The 22890-nt window shown below is 38.5% G+C and overlaps 1 protein-coding gene across 1 annotated transcript in view; it reads left to right on the top strand.

The window, feature by feature from the left end:
- The window catches only part of LOC149173511 (uncharacterized), a 148575-nt gene that overhangs the window by 53027 nt on the left and 72658 nt on the right, over positions 1-22890 (top strand). Inside the window, exon 6 of the mRNA XM_089426719.1 lies at positions 10071-10139. Coding sequence (XP_089282845.1) covers positions 10071-10139 — 69 coding nt within the window. The remainder of the gene's footprint in view (positions 1-10070; positions 10140-22890) is intronic.

Genomic DNA, 22890 nt, shown 5'->3' with positions numbered 1-22890 from the left:
GGTGCACTGGTCAACAATATCTTAAGCTCAGAGAATGCCATTTGACATTCCTCGGTACACTCATATCTAATTCTTTTACATTGGAGGGTTGTGATAGGATTTGTAGTTTTTGAGAATTCCTCTACAAAGCTGCGATAGTATTCTGCTAAACGTATAAAACTACGTACTTCATGCGCATTTTTCGGTATTAGCGAATCTATGATTGCTTTTACCTTATGAGGATCTACTAAGATCCCTTCACCAAATATAATATGAGCTAGGTAATGAATCTTCTTTTAAAAGACGCAACACTTTGATAACTTTCCATATAATTGGTGTTCCCTTAGACAAGATAACACTATCCGCAAATGTTCGTCATGCTCCTTCTCATTTTTGGAGTAGATGAGAATATAATCTAAGAAACTCGTAATGCGCGACTCATGTTCGGAATCTAGTTTTAGAAATATCACTGTCGTTAATTCGAATGTTGCAGTAATCATTATCAGGATTTAATTTGCCAGGGGAAAAAATCGTAACATACAAAAATAAATAAATATATATACATATACATATTTTTTTTTTTCAATTTTTTAAATATCTAAAGCTTCTACAACATAAAATAAATACATTGACACATAAATATTATAAAATAACTAATATATAAGATGTTTAGTATCATTTCTAGTGCTACATCACACATAACAGTGAATCATGTCCTGAATAATAAGTCCTGACTGATGACTCCCAACTCAGCCTCAAAATATCAACAAAAAATATATTAATGTATCTCATGAGTCATATCATAAGTCATAATGTGATATACAATGAAATGAACCAAATAACTAAAGTCTAATACTACTGATTTCCTCTGCCCCTCTTGCGAGAAAATGCAATAGCTTTCCCTTTCCCTCTAGATATAGATGCCGATGGAGTTGGCAGTGGACTCTGCTGTGCTCTAGAAGCTGAAGAACTAGGAGCTATAGGAGGTAGACCACGTCCTCTACTGGTCGCAGGGGTAGCCTGGGTAGGTGGTGTCACGTCCTTCTCCTGTTGCTCCGCCTCCGCCTCCTCCTCCTCCTTCTCCTGCACTACCTCCTGCTCTAACCAATCATTCGCAGACTCCATGAGAGGCCTCTCGGCCTCAAACCTCCATGCAACAGTGGTGTCAATCCCATCCATTGAAATGGCCTCCACATCAGGTGTCCTCTCAAGTTGCCTTACCCACAATCGAAGATTGTAGTAGACGTAGACCATGTCATTAAGTCGCTGGGACTCTAATCTGTACAAAGATCATGAAATAATAATTATAAAAAAAATATTGTTTAATGAATTCAAAAAATTATTTGGAAATTTGCAATATTTTAAGTGTTAAGTTTTAACCTGTTGCGCTTCTTGTTGTGTATTTTTTCAAATACACTCTAGTTGCGCTCGCATTCTGAGAAACTACATGTTTCGCTGAGGATTCGAATGGCAAGCTTTTGCGGAAGGGGTGCCCTGGCACCATACATTCTCCACCATGCATCTACAACAAAATTACAAATAAAATTTTAAATAAACATAAGAAAAAATGAAATTTGAAAGTTGAAGCAAAGTATGAAGTTGTGAACTTGAAGAGACAATGAAATTTGAAACACACTAAAAAATACTTGGCATTTTAGTCGTCCTATCGGTCACAGCCATGTCAAAGCCAAATGTGCCACCTGCCATCCTGTATGTCTCAATTTCCTTGGAGATTTCTATATGTTTTGTTGGAGATCGCACCATCCTCTAAACACAGGTTAAGAATCCATCCATGATCTCAGCATCAAATACGAACCCACATCGGTAAGAAAATGTGGGGTTCAGGTAGATCCCTGCAGCATGAATGGGACGATGGAGTGCGTTGTTCCATTGTTCATCAATCACTTTGCATAAGAGAAGTTGTCTCTAAAACCCGTCATCTCCCTTATCATCATAGTAGGCTCGAATGGATTCTTTCGCCCTGTCCATGGCCTCATACAAATATTCCATTGCGGGTTTCTCACCATCAACTAATCGAAGAACCTTTACCAAAGGTTCAATAACGGTGCACACTTCCTGCACTCTTGCCTAGAAGTCTTCCTGGTATGAAAGTAATTTGCATATGTCCTTTCCCTCTGGTTTGCGGCTCAAAGCACGCCACTCCTCTAAAAGAAACATTCTCGTCACATCCCACATAGAATTTAAGAGGGATTGAAGAGATATAAAACTGGTGGCAAATTGTGTAATGGCGGGGCGCACCAACTCTTTGTTGTTGGTGAATTTTCTCATCGAGCTAAGCACAAATGTATTATTATATATAAATTTTGTAATTCTTTTTGATGACTCAACAATATCTTTGACCAAGGAAATTTTCCCTATGTCCTTTAACATCAAATCGATACAATGTGCAACACAAGATGTCCAAAATAAAGTAGGATGCCTCTCCATAAGCATCCTGCCAGCAACAACATAATTTGTAGCATTGTCCGTTATGACTGAGACCATATGTTCTGCACCCACCTCCAAAATAAATACGTCCAGCAGATCACATAAAGTTTTTGCATCTTTGATATGTGAAGATGCATCAATAGATTTCATAAACATTGTTCCCTTGGGACAACTAACCAAGAAGTTTATAAGGGTTCTCCCCTTTTGGTCGGTCCAACCATCTGACATCACAATGCATCCTGTTTGTGCCCTTGATACCTTAAACTCCTCCAATGTTCTGGTGCAGTCAACTTTTTCATTTTGAAGAATCCATTCCTTAAAGTTATCATAAGAAGGGATTTTGTACCCTGGGCCAACAGTTGCAATAGCATCAACAACAGGCTGGAAAAATGGATTATTCCTTGCAACGCTGAAAGGAATATCACTCCAAAGGAGAAATTTCGCCAAAAACTTGTCAGCTTGTTCTTTCTCTGTTTTTTTAAGCATTGAACTGATAGATGGTTGTGAACCAGGCGTGGTTTTAGGAACAAAAAATGATGAGGCAGCTACAGGGTTGGTTATAGATATTGATGCTGAAGTAGAACCAGTGCCACTTCCGTGTTCCCCTAAGCCTAACTCATACTTTTTTAGTTGCTTCTTCATTTCTGCTTTGGTGTCTCTATTGTGCTCTAAATTTTCCAATGATCTCATGGCTGTTCAGATGATTTTAGGATTTCTATTTGAGCAAGGCCCTACATCAAATCCAGGGATTTTTGCAAGGTGATACTTCAATCTGTAACCCCCCTGACATATGCTGCCCACACAACTTGCAAGACAAGTTCATTCTATCAAACCCTCCATCAGGTCCACCAAATTCCCACAGAGGATCTAATTTCCTTGGCATGTTTGTAGGTTGAACTCTGGATTCTTGAGTTTTAAATTTGTAAGATGAAGTTTGATTTTGAACTTTGAACTTTGAAGTTGAATGGTGATTAGGTGAAGCTATGTCAAAATAAGGATTACAATTTACAAGTTACAAACTTACAATTTACAAAAACTAAAAAAATTTACATCCATGAGTAACATAACAAAAGTTAAAACACATGGAATTTTTGACAATTTAAGAAATTTTAACAAACAAAATGAAAAATCATATGACAAACCCCATCAAGATTAAAATCAATTCAAAAATATTTGATAACCCATTGAATTCTTTTGATAAGAAATGGGTTATCCAAATTCCAAACCCAACCAAAAACATAAAGAAAAAACCCAAAACAAAGTTACAAAACACAAAATTTTGGTGTCAATACCGGTTTGATGGAGAAAATTCGTCTCCTCCTTAGCTCTCACTCAGCTTTTCTCCTCCAATCAGCGGATTCAGCTCCCAAATGACCAAGAGGTCACTCCAAAACTCCGTCGCTGCCGACGCGCTGTTGTCTGTGCAAATGAGTTTCAAAAAATCATGTTTTTTCTGTTCTATAAACGTGCTGTCCGCATGGCTGGCGATTTTTTCAGTTTGAATCATGATTTTTTGGAAAAAATCGCCAAAAAAAAACTTTATATTTATCGGGCGATATTATCTGTAAAATTATAAAATCGCGGTTTTACGATAAAATCTCGATTTTATTGTGATTTTTACAACATTGCTTAATTCTTAATTGATGATAACCTGATTGTAGATCTATTTTTGGAAGGACTGAAGCCCCCTTGATTCGATTAAAGAGGTCATCAATTCGGGGCATTGGATACTTTTTCTTTACTGTAACTCGATTTAAGTCTCCATAGTCTATGCATAGCCGCAAGGAACCATCCTTCTTCTTGACAAAAATTACCGGTGAACCCCAAGGTCAAATACTAGGTCAGATGTGTCCTATATCTTATAGTTCCTTCAGTTGAATTTGAAACTCTTGATATTCCGGAGCCGTTATTCTGTAGGGTGTTTTATAGATTGGTTTTGTTCCAGGTTTTATGTCTATTGTGAGATCAAGCTCCATTTTAGGAGGTAATCCTAGTAGTTCCCTAAGGAAAACATCCAGAAATTCGAATAACACTGAATATGGGTCTAAAGATAATCCTTTTTCCTTGGTCACTTCATTTACTGCATATACCTGACAACCTTTTCTTAGGCAATGCTTCATTTGCATTACTGAAATAGCGTAAAGATACCTTCCTTTTAATACCCTGGATTTGGATCGTCTTTCATTCATCGTTTATGTAGAGAATTATTTTTCCATAACAGTCTGCCCAAGCTTGTTGAGCTTCTAGCGCATCTATCCATATGACGAGGTCATAAGTCCCTAGGGTTGTGACATATACTTTTAACTTAGTTGAACAAACCCTTAGATTAACTGCACATTCCTCAACACTTAATTCTACGAATTGAAATTCCCCTGAAGCCATTTCTACCTGTCTAAAGTCATTTTGCTTGTGGGCTGCCAATCAATAGTGGATTGATGTTCTGCTTGGTTGTTGTTGACTACTACATGAATTCTATGCGTTCCTTTGGTATTTAATGATGGCTCGTTTACTTCCTTATGCATCGCACTTGACAACGCCTCTGAACAATCACGTTGAAAATGAAGTCCTCCACATCCCCAACAATTAACCTGGGGTGACCCCCTTGTGTCAAATTGTGAGTTTCTTATAAAGGAGCTCCGTCCTCTTGTGCTACTTCCTCTTGCGCTTCTTCCTCTATTATTAGTTCCTCGAGAGTTTCACTGACATGTGTTAGATCTTGCTGATTTTGCAGATATAGCATTAGCTACCATGGGAGCCCTTGCTCCTACTCCTCTTAGAGTAAATCTATTACCATAAAAAGGTGGTCTCAAACTACTCCCCCTAAAAGAATTCCAGGGATTTTCCCCTGCAAATCCTGACTGTGGGGGTCCTATCGGCCTGCAATCTATTTTGATCCCTAGATGCTCCTCTGCATAGCAGGCACATTCAACTGCCTCAACTATTGATGATGACCTTCACATTCTAACCATTGCTCTGATTCGAAAGTTTAATCCATATATGAAATGCTTAACTTGGCGTTCGTCAGTATCCAAATAGGGAACATATTTCTCGAGCTCCATAAAACTTATTTCATATTCTTTCACTGTTTTATTATCTTGGATTAACATGTGGTGGCAAGTACTTTGTGTGAAATTTATTTTCGAACAAGTCCGAGGTAACGTTGTCCGATATGAGATGGAATTGCTTTTCTAAATTTCCTCACCAAATCAAAGCACTTTCCCTTAGTTGAAATATAGCGATCTTTCTCTTAGAGGTAGAAGAATATTCTCTTAGCACGAAAGACCTTGTCATTCCTTCCAACCATGCTTCAGCACGTTCTCCTGCTTGCCCTCTTGAAAATTTTAGAAGCTTAATCTTTTGTAGTTCCTTAGAAATATCCTCATGTGGTTGTTTATAATCTAAACCTTTGGACCCATTTGGATTTCCTCCGTCAAGGTGAGGTCGCTCTTCCTTGGTACTAGTTGTAATTGACCCTTGTAATGTTTCCAATATGGCTTCCAATGAGCGCATTATAATGGCTTAGGTGCTAAAGCAATTGATATTGATGATGGCGGCAGTGGTGGCGATGGTTATGCTGCTAGATGACGATGTCATTGATATGTCTTTACCATTGCAACTTTTTCTTGAACACAAAATATGACAATAAGCATTTGAGGTGCAATTTAAATTAGCGAATACAACTTCATAAATTCAAGCTCACATGTATGTATAGGTTTTTTGCTATTATTTCCTGCACACAGGTGTTACTGATACTGAGGTCAAGGAGGGTGGTATTGTTACCTCCTTATTCTAAATTTGTAACAATGTATGAAATAATATAATTAATTCAAAATCACGAATGAATAACATAAAATCTGACCATAATCTCAACATTGTAGCAATCGATTACTATAATGTCATATAATGTCAACATAAACTAAAGGAATAAATCCCTTTGTCTTTGAGAAAATTCTATGGTTTCAAGAGCCTTTGTAATTGTGTTATGTAGAGATTTTGCAATATATATATATCTATATATATATATATATATTTTTTTTTTTTAATTTAACATTATTTGCTTTGAGGCAAACCGACCCGTTGAATCATTTATGCCGCAGCTTTTTGTCGGATTGACCAGGCGGTCAACCAAGTGGAATTTGAGTCGATTTCTAAGACCACAATGGTGCTAAAGTTATGGTGATTACCCCTCGCCCATACTATTAATCAAAGTCTCGACTCATATAAATATAGAAATATGCGAAGTTGAAATGCACATATTTTTGTAAGGGACGGACGTGACGACATGACAACGAGGTATGAGCCAATACTTTACGTAGAGGCTGGCGATCTAGGAAGTCTGCACAAGTCGCCAGGGGGACAACTCACAACATACATTAGGCCTAAAATCCTTTCACTCATATAATTTATGGTGTTTCATATGCATAAAACATGCCATGGGGCCCCAATACTCCAGCACGTTCACGATTCTCTTATCAGTGACGAGGCAAACATATAAATCATACTCAGAGTGCTTAAAGAACAACCATTATTTTGTTAAATTTTTCATTTGGACTCTGTTTTGTTTCGAGCTCTGTCAGACATGGCTGTAGCGGAGAAGGTAGTGGTCAACGATCTGATTAGTTTCAACTTGGGTGGATTTAAAGTCCTTTAGTTGATACTGTTGCTCGACATTCTGGTGGACACGATTTCAAAATAATTCAACTTAAATTTTGAAGTCAATAAAACCAAATTACTTTCCCACTTGATGTTAACCACTTGGCCGCGAGCTTTTCTTTTATCTAATTATTTTGTATGGAAAACTATGGTCAAATTGTCGACATGGTTGAGATCAATTAAATTGCACGTGCAAAGAACGTTCCACGCTGACACTATCTTATCCACAGGCTTGAAAACACAAGTTCGAGTGATGCTACTTTCAAGCTGTATGCGGAAGAGTAGTATTATAAATTATGAGGAAGGCAATTGGTAAAATATTTATAGAATTTAAAGGTACTTTCATGAGCGGTGGAGGCAATACAAGCCCATAAAAACACCAAATAATTAAAGAGAAACCCTTAGGTCCAACATAGTTTGAAACTGTGCTTTGATACCAGATTTTAAAACCCAACTTGTGCAATTTAAATAGAGAACCCAATTTTACCAATTTATGGCGGATTGAATCGAAAGCCCTAAATTTGTCAATTAACTGGATGGTAGAATTTAATGAGCTTATTTTGACAATTAACCAGATAGTCATTCTAAACCGAAATTTAAAAGAAAACTAAATGCAAAAGAATACCTGGAAATTAGTTTGAAGGTGTTTCTGGTCTGTAGTTGCTCCCGCTCCTGCTACTAAACCGACTGTTTCCTGCCAACCTTTTTGGGATCAACTTTTCTGGTTCCTAAATCCAAAAGACTTTGAAATAGAGGTCTTATGGGCCCGGTGCCCAAAACCCCAGGAAGAATTGATCAAGACTCTATGTTTCTCTTTGTATTTTACCGTCTCTGCTTCTCCCACACTTGGAAAAGAAACTGTCCTTTTGTGTTCTCCATCCTCTCTCTCATGGTCTAATCGACTCTGTTATATGCCCCAAAATCTACCTTCTCAAAATTCATCGCCATCCCAACATACTTCTGTTGTCGGTCTCCTACCTTCTAGAATCGTCTTTTCCTTTTGTTTAGAGGCGGTTACATTTATAAATGTAATGGAGCGTTGGTACAATTATTTATTTAGTTTATGAGCTAACACTATCTCATTTTATTTAATTTACAATTTAATTAAATTACTTTATTTATAAAATAAATCACTTTATTTAAAAATTAAATAAATTACTTTATTTGTATATTAAATAAATTACTTTATTTACATTAAATTATAAATTAAATAAATAAAATTCATAAATCATTGTATTTATTATTTTTGGATATCAATATATATATATATATATATATATAATGGTGGTATACATATCAAGTACCTCACTTGATATATTCATTATATTCTGGTGAGTTAGGTATTTACTTCGATAATCAATTCATTACCCTAAACTTAGACATTTTCCAATATTAGCCAGTATGTATACTAGTGTAATACATGCAATGCATGCATATGTGGCTATCATATGGATGCTTTGTATGCATGCTAATATTCGTGTGTCCCCTATAATAAGAGATGGGTCATTATAGCAAAGTTGTATGCACATGGTATATTTTTACAGAAGTGTGGCCAAAACAATTGCCATCAAAGTTTTGTATGAGACTTTCAACAAGGTAATGGTTCTCAAATTGGGGATAAGCTTGGGTTCCTCAGTCTTGAGTGAAAAACTAATAATCCCTTTGTTGATAGCAACTCTATCTATTGTGAATACACTTTTAAAATGTCCGAATCAACAACGTGCCCCTTTACGTTATAGAAGGTACACAATTATGAAATTCTAGTGTTGCAATGACTAGAATAGTTTTTGACAATTGATAATTACTTCTATTGATGCAAACAATTCCTTCTTTATACTTTAATGAACAAGTAGCTATACAAGAAAAACTTCAACCATTAATCCTTTAACAAGAGCAACAAATAGAGATCACAATAGACAATTAACAATAGACAGTAAGCAAGAGACAAGAGACACCAGAATTAGGCTCACAACTAGGGCAATACCCAAGAAATTCTTTTCTTATGAGAGAGAGATTTTGTCCATCAATAGTACATCAGAATGTGCCAACAAATCCAAATTAGTCAACAATGAAATACCAATCAAAGTTTGCTCATAGAAGGAGAGATAGTCCACTTCTGTCCAATGAATAAGGTCTGCACAAAGAGGCCAAAAATTTGGCCTTAGGTTTCTGTCACAAGAGGTTGAAAATAGTCTTGAAATTTCCACAAAAGATGAGCCTAAATTCACTGTCAGAAACCCTCGGTCAAACCAAGTCAACGCCTTGCAAAAGGCAAGAAATAATAGTCTCAAGAATCAACGAACTTTTCAGAGGTTTTCATCCTTCAAAGCGATTAGTCTACGGTAGAATGAAAGCAAATAAGCCCAAGCCAAAATTCAGTGAATATAGATACGAAGAGAAAGTCAACACAACTGTAGTAATCCTCTTGTCCTTCACATTCGTGGTATTGCTTCTCTAATTGCAGATTGAATGCTTGATGAATTGGTTGGATGAAGTGAGAGCCAACAAGCTCTTATATATAGGCAACATGTGAGGGCTAATTAGCCCTAATGGGGCTGACATATAAACCTTCTTCGAGCCAACTGGTAGGGCTAGTTGAGCTGACTTGTAGGAGACCAAAATATTAATTTCTTCTTTATGTTTGCAATGAAAAATGCCGACCATAGCTACATTATTTTTCAACACATGTGAAGGGTTTTAATCTAGGCAAATTGTCAACAGACATATACCACAAAGTTAGTGACTACTAACATATCTTATTTGGGCTTTTGAAGGCTTCCACGGTGCCATGACAATGCAATGCATGATAACACTATTATGTGTTCTATATTTTCTTTTCTCACAACTTGCATTAAGAGATATTCGATAAAGGTGATATACGTTGTAAATTTTGTTGATTGAACTTGTCATGAAGGTTATAAAAATAAAAATGTTAAAGTGATATTGCTTAGAATTTGGAGTTTATTATAATGCATTATTGTCATTTTCAGGTGGAAAAATTTTCTAATAAAAAGTTGCATACGGAGAGCAGATTGAAAGGGATTGAAAGAGAAAACCAGGTATTCTTATCATATATGTTTTCCATTTTTCATGTTGATATCTTATTGCTTGTCATACAAAAATGATTTTTTTGTTGCCTTGATATCTTAATGACTATAATTACACTAAAGACAAGGGAGCTCAAAAATGAATTGCTTGCCTTCTTTCTCCATGATGCATCAAGATTTTTGGGTTTCCCCATAACCTTGGGTTCGTCTAAGCCAATTAGCCGAACCACTGCTTTAGTCGCCATTTCTTTATTCAATCTTTGACTAAAGGGGAGAAATGGAAAATTTCATTTTGGAATTGTCATACTCATTGAAATTGATCTCCCTATACAATTCAAAGATTGAAATTCTTTGCCGTTTTGAAGAAATCAACTACTGCTATTTATTTAAATTATCCACATGGTACAAATATTTATTTATTATTATTTCTTTTAAAAAAAGCTGGAAAATGTTTATATTATTATGAGCTTGTCGCTAGAGCACACAGGAAAAGGTACATAGCAAAAGGATCCCGCAAACTGTATATCATCATCTAGAACATACTAGTTCCACCTATCTTGATGAATCTATGAAAGGCCTATAGTAGTGTCATATGATTGTGTCCATACATCTATACTTGAAAATTGATATAAACTTTATCAAAGTATTAAAAGTGTTTTTGATTGCTGAGATAGTATATGGAAGGTGCCTTTGCAAATTTATGTGCCTTTGATACCCGATCAATCATTGAGCTAGAGCCAGGCTAACAAAACCTAAGCGGCTAGAAATTAGGAAGTCCTTACTTGGAGGCAGATAGGCAAACCACAAATATGAAGAAGGATGACTAATCCCTTGCCCTTGCACCACATGTTCCAGAAAGTTTAATATGTGATTTAGCTGAAGAATAGTGCACATGACTATACCCAACCTCAAATTGCCTTTGAGCTTGGGTAAATAGTCTTCAACCTCCTTAATACTCCATTTTACTTCCTTGAATTCAAATTCATGATGGCTTAGGGATATACAGGTGGCAGGCAAGATCCCTGTAGTCCATGGGAGTCTGAGTCTCGGGTATAGAAAAATGATAAAGTAATAAAAAAGTAGCAATGAAAGGGAAAGCACAAGAGGGGAAATTTGGCTGGAGGCAGTTCTGGAGGGCAAATACATTTGTTGTATGACAGGGGAGCTTGCCCAAGGCAAATTAGAACAAGGTACCGTCATTACTGTTGGGATTGTTGTTCCATAGGTGTTGCGTGGGAGATGAAGGGTGGAATTTTAATTTGATTGGAGTCAAATATTGGGATCATGTGAGAGGGTGGCGTAATTAAGGTCTACATGTGCTACATGTTGTGGAATGTTTATGGTGAGCTTATCGTAGGCCCTTTCCAACCTTACACTTGGCAGGAATCCTTGGTTATGGAATAGGATGATAATAATACGAGATATTAATCCTTAAACATCCCTTTCTACTAAGAATAATGTAAACTTTGAAACGGGAACTTGTTGTGGCCACAAGCACCACCGTATTAAAATTTTCCCTAGTAGCAATTTTGAATGGGTCCCCTAGACACTGATCTTACACTCCTCCGAATGATCTGTTTTATCCAAGGATTTTAACTCTTTTCCGAGCCAAATCTTCAATGTCTAAATGGTTAAGGCCCCCTTAATAAATCTCTGTTGCATAGTTCATTCGTAACCCAGCCTAGCCCTTTCTTCAGTCTCTGCCTCAAGGGTTTCAATACTCATAAGTATTCATGGTATATTTATGCTTGCACATATAATCGCCCCTACCTTTACTATGGCCGTTCGTGCACTTAACACGCAAACCCTTCTATCGCATCTTTATCCCCCTTTTAACTCTTCACAAGGGAAATGCTTCACAAAACACGTTTAACACACCTGTTTATTACTTATCGCACGTCGCCTTGATCAAGGGCAAAGGCTTGTTTATCATGAATAATTGCGATGCATTAAGCCATCAATCGCATCGCATATCGCGATCGGCAAGACCGAAGGGTTATTCATAACGCAACCACAGTGCACTGGATCCGCCGGGGTCATTAACTCGAGAGTATAAAATTTCGGCTCTGGAGCCCCCATCGCATATCACATATTGGCAGAGCCCAGGACCATATACAAAACACAATGTGATATGGCGGACCTGCCACGTCGCATATCGCAATCGGCGGGGTCGTAGGCTTGTGCACATTACGATATGCGATTTGGCGGACCTGTCGATCTTATTAAACAGAATATATATGTTGTCGGGTCCGCCTCCCCCATCACTAAATCGCTGTCGACGAGGTCTAGTGCTTATGCATAAGGTCTAATTCGATGAAGCGGGCCCGCCGATAACTATGCGTCCGGGCTTATAAATTTTGAAATCCAACCTTGTTGTCAAACGCGGTCTTTTCCGTGTATTCCTGTGTTTTCTATAAGATCCGGGTTCTCAAAGGAAATCCGGTAGGGGTGATATGGCACATGATTGCCCGTTGAGATGTGCGATTGCGACTCGGTCGCAGCATGACGTTGGCTAAGCCAGGGGCGATTCTTTCACGCTCGCTCCTTTTGATTTCATTGCTCCTTTTCATTTAAAGTTTCAATGATGACAAGAGCTGTTCTTGGGCTTTTTTATCATATTTTCATAATCACTGCTAATATGCATTATCTCTGCGGGCGAATTCGAGTGGATTCGGTAGCAGATAAAGGCGATGTATGTCAAGATGACAACTCTACACCCCGAGTTTCGATATTGCAAAAGCATAGTCTGCAGAAAGGGGGATGAACCGCCACAATGCATAATGGGGGCACGCTCTGTGTCGAAAGGGAAGCGCAGCGCTGATCCACCGAGATGTCACTCCCGCCAAATAAACCTCAAGGCATGCCATATGTGAGATGATGAGCGCGACATCTTCAGTTTCCTTCAAGAAATGACATGGAATAATAGCCATCCCACACAAGTGCAATGAAATGATATGTAGTCATTCTCTGTCCCTCCCCTGGGAAGTAGAACGCTCCAGTAAAGATGACTTCGACGTGTCAACAACCTCATGGACCATTGTCCTTTGCATGTTCAGATCTGTGTAATGAAAAGAAAGGAGGTGAAAAGTCAGTGGGGGGAGGGTCATTTTGAGCTGTATAAGTATTACCTCCAGATAGGAGATATGGGCTTTTTGGGGTTTTGAGATGGACAACTTTGATTATTGTGAATAATAGAGATTGTTTAGCTCAACAAGGGGCCGATGTTTTAGATTTATTTTCCTCTTTTATCATGTGTTTTGATAAGCATGTTGTCGCTGGTATAAATGCAAATGTATAATTGTTTTGTGCATATTGATGACTTTCAGTTCATGGTTGTGCCTGGTTATTTGAATATGATTCAATATCAGGGTTAAATCATGAAAGGTTGCTGATTCAAAACTCTGTTGGACATCAGTTGCAAGCTTCTCTTCCATGAAATGGAATGTGTATTCTTGTATGAATGATTGGATTGTAATTAAGTATTAATGCAACCTTGTTCTTACATGAACCAATAATTGATTCATTTAGACTTGAAATTCATATATGATGTTTAACCTCTCTTTGTCAAGCTCCTGCAGGACAGATTAAGATAGTTAGGACATAGACGAGAGTAGTTAGAAGAGTGCAGATAGGATTTAATACATAATGGTAAGCTATTTTATTTTGTTGATGTAATTGAAGCCTTCTTCCCAGAAGCAATCTTTCAACTCATTTAACGGTTTATGGGGTCCCTTAAAACCCGTTGGAACTAGCCATTCCAAACGAAAGCTGGTCTGATTGGGGTTTGCTTTAGGGTTAGTTCCCCTTGTTGGCATAGTGAAAAGTCGCCATGTCAACAAATTGGCGCTAGAAGGAGGGCCTGAACCGCCGTCCACGACTTTTCAAGATTTCATCTATAAGTGCCACGCATGGATTCAAAAAGAGTAATACATGGATTGTGAAGGTCGAAAGGACCCTTCCTCTCATTCCGAAAAGCCTCATTTCCAAGAAGAAACATTGTGGGAGTATCTTGTCACTCAGGAACAACGAGTTAGAAGACTTACTCGGGCTTACGCTCGTTCCCTATCATAGCTCCCTATCTTTCAATCTTTACCTCTGACAGCAAAAAGAAAACCAAGGGTCTACCACATAAACAAAGAGATATCTGCAGCCCCTTCTCTTGAAGATATTGTGCTTGATTCTTTGCAGAGTATCGACTCTCCTTGGGAAGAAATCCCTGAGGATTCCCCTTCTGAAGGCAATCCCTGGCCTGATTTGGAAAATCCTAACGAAGAAACCCTCAACGAGAACATCCCTATCCCCGATATGGCTAATATTCCTCAACCGGGTGGAAACCAACTCTCACATCCTCCAGGAGCACTTCCTCCCTGGCTTGCGCAGCACGTCATAGCAGTACCTGGGCAACAACATCCCTTACCCAAGAATGCAGAAAAGGTACTGCCTAAATTCGACCTTGAGTCGGAGACACCGCTGAAAACCATATTAATTCATTCTTCCTGGCCGTGCGCATGCTCGGGGTAGCTGATGAAGATATAGTTTGTCACCTATTCCCTTTTACCCTGATTGGTGCACCTTGCACATGGTACTTTAGCTTGAGAACATGATCAATCACTTCGTGGGCTGCCTTTCAACAAGCCTTTTTAGACAAGTATGGCGATGACAAAACTCTTGCGACCTTAGTTCTAGAACTATCCCGTTTGAAAATGGAAACCAAAGAAAAGGTCAGGGATTTTAACATCCGGTTGAACACCTTGTTCAATAGAATACCAGCCACAACTAGACCTACTGAGGAGGTGCTCATGGAATTCTACATCACTACTCTCCCTGTCCCTACTGCGATGTGGGTCAAGAGGAGTAACGCACAAACCTTACAAGGTGCTATCGATGAAGCAGTAAAGGTCGAGAATGAAATGCTCAGTCTCACAGCATGCCACCCTACAACCAGAGAAAAGAAAGCTTCTCAGGCATCCAAGAAGAATAATGGGAGTGATAACAAGGGGGCTGAAACCAAAGAAAAGGATACCACAAATGTAGAAGGTCTGCATCGGATCATTAAGAAGTTGACAAATACAGTCATCGATATGAAAAGGAATTCTGGAGAGAGTACAAGCGGGAGTGTAAGAGAGTATAACAACAAAAAAACCTTTAAACCTTTCTATCGTGAGAATGCAGAAAGTGGTCATGGTCCACTTGCGTTGCTTGCTCCACCCACTGAAGGTAATTTAAATACAGAAGAGCTGGCTCTTATCGGATCGCTCCTTAACCACAAAGAACCTAAAGTGGAGCTAAAGCCGGGACAAGAAGATGAGGAAGAATACCAAGTAGAGGAGCCCTTGGAAGAAGAATCTCAAATCAATGTACTGTGGGATTTCTATGCAAACGAGAACGATGATGATCAAGGAGACAGTTTGGCAGAGATCCACACTAATGAAATCCACACACGAAGCAAGGGGCCACTGGCGGGTATGATAAACCCTGTAGATCAGACCAAGAAAGAGGTTCACCCCGTGAGGGCACCCGCTCCCAAAGTCCCTGTTGAGAAGGGTAGACCTAGTGGTCAGTCCAAGAATACGCTAGTGGCAAACCATCCAGAGAAAGAAAATGCATCTCCCACCGCAACGAAGGCGACTCAAAATGGTAAACTCCCACCTAAGAATGGCAAAACCGATATGTTTACTCTGCCTATCCTGTTTATAACATTGATTACAATATTGTGGTTGATCTTAAGAAATCTAGGGCTAATATCACATACTTTGATTTGCTGAAATTAACACAGCAAAGAGATCTGCTCTTGAAAGCTATGAATGAGCGGAACTGCAAAGCTCCCACCATCCTGAGCAGCCAAACCCAGAAGTCAGTGTCCAGACCTATTAGTACTCCCAACACAGCCCAAAAGCCAGCATCCATGGAAGCCACCCTCTCAAAAATGAATCAAAACCCCAAGATGTCAGTGCACCCATGATAGGAAGGAAATCTAAATCCATGACTCCCCCTTTCCTTATCACATTCGAAATATTCAACATGAATTTGCACAATTGCTTGGTAGACTCAGGTGCCTCGTCGACTGTGATGCCTTACGCTGTTGCTAAAAGCCTTCATGTGATACCTGAGAAAACTGGAATTCGAATCATGCAATTAGACCGGACAAATGTGAAAGTAATTGGGGAATTGAAACATGTATTGATTCGGATGACTGCTAAACCACAATACACACAAGTCATTGATATAGTGGTATTCGATATACCCGAGGCTTATGGAATGCTGCTTGGTAGGGATTGGTCAGCGAAACTGAATGGATACTTCTCAACTGATTGGTCCCATCTCTTGCTGCCTTAGAAGGGGAAGGGTGAGATGCTGAGATTTGATCGTGAAAGATACATGAAGTACGTAGTGACGGAGCTAAACGGTCCCAATGAACCTGTAATGCTCATCAACTCTATCCCTGGGAATTATAGTTTCAATGTTTGTGCCACAAAAACCTGTTTTGGAGAATTCCATGCAGAAACAACTAAAGAAACTGCAATAAACACACAGTTGGAAGCTCTCCCTGTAATCCAACTGATAAACCACCTTGTAATATAGTAGATAATAGAACTAGTTTCATAGGAAGTAATTCAATTGATGTAACACTAGACTCTTTATTTTGGACACTCTATTTTGATGGCTCTAACTGCCTTGAAGCTGCAGGTGCTGGGAGCATTTTCATTGACCCGCAAGGGAACCAACATTTGATGGCCAGCCGGTTGGAATTTGCATGCACCAACAATAAAGCAGAATATGAAGGCTTGCTGTAGGGCCTGAAGGAAACCATTGATATGAAGGTAAAAAATCTTAAAGTTTTTGGTGACTCACAGATAACCGTGGATCAGGTAAGGGAAAAGATACATTGCAATTCACCACACCACGTAAGGTACCAGCGTGAGGTATGGAGCTTAATTGACAATTTTGATTCTTTTAATATCACATACATACCTCGAGGGCAAAACCAAGATGTTGATTTGATGATGATGACCCTTCCTCCCTCTGCCTTTTGCTAGATTTTTCCCGAGGAACAGGAGTCTGCAAATTAGAAGTGGAAACAAATTGCTCTTTAGCTTCCTGTAGGGTATTTTCTGCCCACTCCAACTGATTGGCATATTGCTCTATGTCTGGCCTAAAAGTATGGATGTAGGGAGTGTTTTTATTGTCCACTCTGAGTTTTGAAATGATGCCACAGGGGTCATAAGCCCATGTGAAGCTCAAGTTGAACTTCATTTCCTTTAGTATCTTATCTACCTCTTCACCTGCTGCCCTTGTGTTGCATACAAATGGCCCCACCTGTGTTTTAATTCTGAATTGTGCCTTCTTCTTGGCCACTACAAAGTGGATGTCATCTAAGTTCAACATCTTCCTGATATACTCTAGTGCAAAGATCCTCATTGGGAGGTACTTGGGGAGTTTATAGGGGGCCAATTCACATCCATAGACTCTAATCTCTGTGTAGTTTTGATACAGGTACCAATCTCTGGTCTTTTCTTGGTTTGATAGATGCAGAATTCTTTTGATATCCTCATTGATTCTGGGCTGCACTGCACTATAGAGAATGTTCATAGCTGGATGAACAAAGTCTTCTACAAATTGCTTGTAGGTGAATTCTTGCTGTTCTTTCATGACCAATGAGGTCCAAAAGATCATTGGTTGTTGCTCCCCTGCATCATCCAACTTCTACAATGCAAAACTGAAGTTTTCTGCTTGATAGTAGATGAACATGTAAATTAAAACAGAGGTGTAACTAAACCCTTGCTCTGTAGGAAACTTAATGAACTGCTCATGGATATTGTCAGCCAAGAATTGACTAAAATTGAAAATTGTAGAGGGTTTGCTATCTATGGAAAATGTGGAGAGGAACCCTAAAATGGGCTCATCTACCCACTAATCAGAATGATAGCCTAAAATGTAAGACAGGATGGAAATAATCTGTTTGGCCTGATCAGAGAAAATGGAAGAAGGATAAGGAGGATTCTTCTAGCTCTGGTGGAAAAATCAAGCTTTTGATAAAGCTAGGTGAGGGCACAGAAGGGGCTAGCATCATTTGGTCAATAGATTTGACTGTAATGGTGAAAACAATGTCACCTATTGGGGCAATTATGGCTCTTTGGGCAGGGACATAACAAGCTTGTCATCTTCTGGTAAATTCTGGGCTTGGAATGTCAAAGGAAAGATATAGTGGGGGAGGTTTGACTCCAAGAGTCCTATCTCATCAGTCTTATCAGTGTGTTTATCCTCTAACCAGCAATACAACTCAAGGAAATCACAGTCACAGAGAGTTTCAGTTATCCTGTAATCCCTGTCTGCTAATGGTGTATGATCCAAATCTATAGAAGGTGGAATTAAAGGGTTAATGACCTTGTCTTGGGTCTTATCTTTAGGAGGCATGACTGTAGAAGTTTTCTGAACAATATAAATATGCAGAGGAGGCTTACCGGGCTCAGAAACGATAACCATTTATCAGGCAAAACAAGAAAAGGCAGGTTGGTGAATGTCAAAGTGCTGGTGGCGAAGAAGCTCTGATGGAGATTGTTGCAAGAAATTATGAATAACAGAAACAATGAAAGATTGAGAATGACGGGCTTTGGATTTATTTAAACATTTGTGACAGAGTCCCGTTGGAAATGGCGCGAGACCGTTACTGAATGGTTGCTCAGGAAAAATTAAATGAGAAATGGGTATTAAGCGGGAAGGAATTTAATTGGCAAAACGGTCTTGGCAGGTGGTAGGTGGAGAGTGGTGGGGCGCGCCAGGAACGGATAAGGGATTGGCGATTTCCAGAGGGGGTGATGGGCAGTAAGCGGTATCGGTCGGGAGGGGGTGCGAAATCACCCGACGCGCCACGTAGGGGGTAGGGCCGGGCACGACCTTTTGGACCCCCCCCTGATGGTATAGGGAGAATGCGAAGGGGGGCTGAAAAAGGACTAGGGTTGTGGATGGAGTGGGGGATCAGATCTCGAGGTAGTGGTTGCGACTGAGGTTTAATCGCAAATGACAAAAATAATTGTCCACTTGCACATTTATCATTTCCTTTTCAAACTTGGGATAAGGGGGAAATATAAGGTATGAAGTAATTTATCCCCGCACACATATTTATCCGTTGAACTTAGGATAAGGGGTTAACAACAAAATATTTTGAAATACATTATGCATAGCATGCACTTCTGCCCTTTTTTGCCATGTCCTCAAACTTAGGATAAAATTCATGCATGCTAATATTTAAGAAAACCACCTAATCAACATACTCTTAGCTAGACTAGCATTTTTTATTTTGATCACCAGGGTGCACTTAGACTAGCAAACCCATTTTTATTTTCTTTTATGCAGAAAGAAAAACAATCTAACCTATCCCTTATTTCACCTATTGACCCAAATTAAACAATTGAGTAAATGCCATTTCCTACCTAACTAATGATTTACCCAGCTTAAACTGATGGATAAACCTTTATTCTCTATTTAATTTACAGAGAGTTAAAGAAATCTAATCATGATTAAACAATATGATTAAACTAAAGCTACTGATTGTGGCATTTTGAACAAGCTGCACACAACTTTATTTTTCAGAAAGGAAGTAAAAACTAGATGTGAGTAGTGGCATTTGGACTTGCAACACTTACAGTATTATTCTTTTTTGACTTTCTTTCTTTTGGTGGGGTTAAATCTTTCTTCTTTCTGCAATACTTTTATTTTTAGCTTTATTTTTCTTCTTTGTACCCTCTTTTCAATTTTTATTCTATTTTTCTTTTTTATTTGGAAATCATTGGCAGATTGACAAGTATTTACAAAATGGGATCCTATAAATTATAGGACCCTAACAGCAGTGGTAGGAAACTACTTCATCAAGTCATCATCAAGACACATCAACACAACATATGGAGGTAGGGTCATCAAGCAAATCAGAGGAAGTTCCCAAGGCAGCTAGACCTGAGGTGACTAAAATATATCAGAGAGGAAAAAGGCTTGTGTTTACTTCTCAAGTGGAGAAAACGGCCAAACCTTCTACATCAGCACAAGATGGATCACATTTACACGATGAGGAGGTAATTGAGCATCGTTTTGAACTAGTTGACTTGGAGGCAACAGATGAACTTTCAAACTTGCAACAAGTTATCAAAGAGAAGGATTCCGAAATCAGAGAGCTCATGGACAATTTGGCAAGGGCCAGATTCATCATTTCTTTCCTTGAGCAAGAAAATAGTCAGCTTAACGCCAAACAAATAAACATGGAGAAAGAGCAATCAAAGATGTTGAAACAAGGACACAAAGGTAAAGCAGTGTTAGAGCATGATGAACATGATGAACAAGAAAAGCAAGTTGGAAAGAAGAAGCCAAGAAGAAAGGGTCTCAAAAGGGCATTGAAGAAAGAAAAAGAACTAAATCTACTGGATGAAGTCTTGGACATTGAAGACATAATTGCTTTGGAAATTAGTGAAGACAAAGAGTATTGGTAGGTAAGGTCAATGTTCATCTAGAGCAGCTTCCTGACAAGGCTAACAGAGACAACCAGCTACTGAGACACATGGACCACCACAACCAAACCAGAAAGATGGTTTGCAACATCAAGCTCAAGCGAATGAAAAACAAGCTAAATGAAACCCTAAAAGACAAAAATGAGAGGGATAACTTGGAGATGCTTGCTGAAGCATTCATGAGAGCATAACATACCTCATTTTGCACTTCTGGACCAATTTTGGGAGTTTTCTAAGCATTTTTGGTTTTTGGTGAATTTTATTACAAAACTCAGAAATTGCACTAGTTTTTTTCCTCAGAGCTCCAAATGACAAGTGGCTTACATTTTTGGAAAGCTGGTGGCTTCTTGTCAAAATCCATTTCATGAGATTTCTCTAGCAGGGTTCAGATTTTGAGAAAAATGAAAAAAAGGGGTCAAAAATCAATATTCTGCCCCTCTTTTTGACAGGCGTTGTGATTTTGGAGACACTTTGGGAAAATCAATTTTTGAAGGCCTTCCCATGGGTTATTTAAAAAAATTCAAGATGTTCGGGAAACTACACAAACATGGCTAGTTTACCGTTCTCTCAGATTTCAAAATTGACTTCAAAAAGACATCTAAAAGTGCAATCAAATTTGGTGTTGCGCTTCTGCAATTTTTTGAATTTTCAATTAAAATTTCCACTGTATAATTTGTCAGTTTTCTAGTTTGACTTGGTCAAAGGTAACTTAATGATGTAACTTTAGTAGTTCTAAGTCTAGATGATGTAATCATGAATAAATAGGCATGATAGGTTGTTTGTATGGTTAATTAGGCTTCATAAATGAAGCAAAACTCAAATTGAAGTCTAAGAGAAGAGTTTGTTTTTGACCTTTTCACTCTCACTTGTTTGCTGAGAGATTGTTGGAAACAGTTCCAACACCTAGGGATTCGACCCCTAAAGGTGGGGAAACTGTTTGTTTGAGTCTATATGTATCATTTCTCATTTAGAGAGAAGGGTTCGACTTTAAAGGAAAGGACTTGTGTCTTATGCTTTAATACAATTAATCAAGGCACAGTTGCAACTATTTTTCAGGAATACATGTCTAGTGAGTTTGTGATTTTGTTTTCTTTCTATATCAATTTTTCATGAATGAATCCATCTCCCTTAACATGATATAGGCAAAATTCTTTATATTCACAGCTCTGTTTATGTGGAAAGTCATATCTGTGCATTTCTTCTTCTAGATTAATGAATTCATGGTAATATGCTCATTGCTCATTATGACCTTCTAAGCTTTTTAGACCCTACATTACATCGACCAAACTCTTAAATCCATCGAAAGACATTGCTATCTTGCTCCTCTTTATTCCTGCTACTGCAAACCTTTGAGACCTTTAACTAATTGCTCTTTCTCATCTCTGGTCCAGCAACGTAAAAACCCTAAATTTTCCAAAACTCAACTAAAACTTTTATATCTAGCATAAAATTCATTTCTCTTCCAGTCATTGACTGTGAAATCCTTAGAGAGATCCCTCTCTTGTTTAGCAGGGCTTGCTGCTGAATTGCAAGTGGTTTGAAGTTACCTCTTTCGATCTCCTCCTCACCCTGGGACATTGTAGAGGATAACACTCTCTATGGAGTTACTGAAGATCTAGAAAGTTGTAGGCCTAGCCTGGTTTCAGTTTTAGGAATCACGTCAGTTTAATGCCCAACCCAACATAGATATTTGCTACTGTTTTCAAACATGAATATTTGCTAAAATATGAAACACATAAGCCTACTATACTCTTTCAATTTTTTCTGAGAATAAATGCAGCAATCGCACAAATTTAATATTGTTTTTTTGGTTCAAAGAGCTTGGAAAAAAACCTTGAAGGAAAAACCAGTGAGAGAGAAATTGTATTTCTTATGAAAGAATTTTATAGCATAAAATAACAACCATTAAATCCACTTATCACCCTTGAAATTTGTTACCAAAATTTCCTGGGCGAAAGTGTTGTAGCTGTTCCGTCAATTCCTGAATTGGAAGCCTTGATTTTTATGCCCTTCTCACCTAGTAGATCAATAGCTTACTCCTAGAAATTTGTGCCCACAGGCCACCTTGAATTTCGAGCCTCAAATTGCCTAAAAAATCAAGCTCTACCAACCTCAAAAATACAATGCTCAACCACCCTTGAATAGCCTCATATTTATCTGCCTCCTCTCTACAATAGATGTAGCACAATTGCCTCAAATCATGTTGTCTGTGCCTTGAATTTAATGCGTGTTTGCTACCTTGGAATTTGTGTTGCCTGGTTGATGTC

The sequence above is a fragment of the Pinus tabuliformis genome, chromosome 4_2 (genome assembly GCF_031772625.1).
Source record: "Pinus tabuliformis cultivar Carrire ecotype Pingquan chromosome 4_2, CPIR1, whole genome shotgun sequence".
Classification (NCBI taxonomy): Eukaryota; Viridiplantae; Streptophyta; class Pinopsida; order Pinales; family Pinaceae; genus Pinus; species Pinus tabuliformis.
Note: the sequence above shows the minus strand (reverse complement) of the source record. Positions and strands in the feature narration are given on the sequence as shown.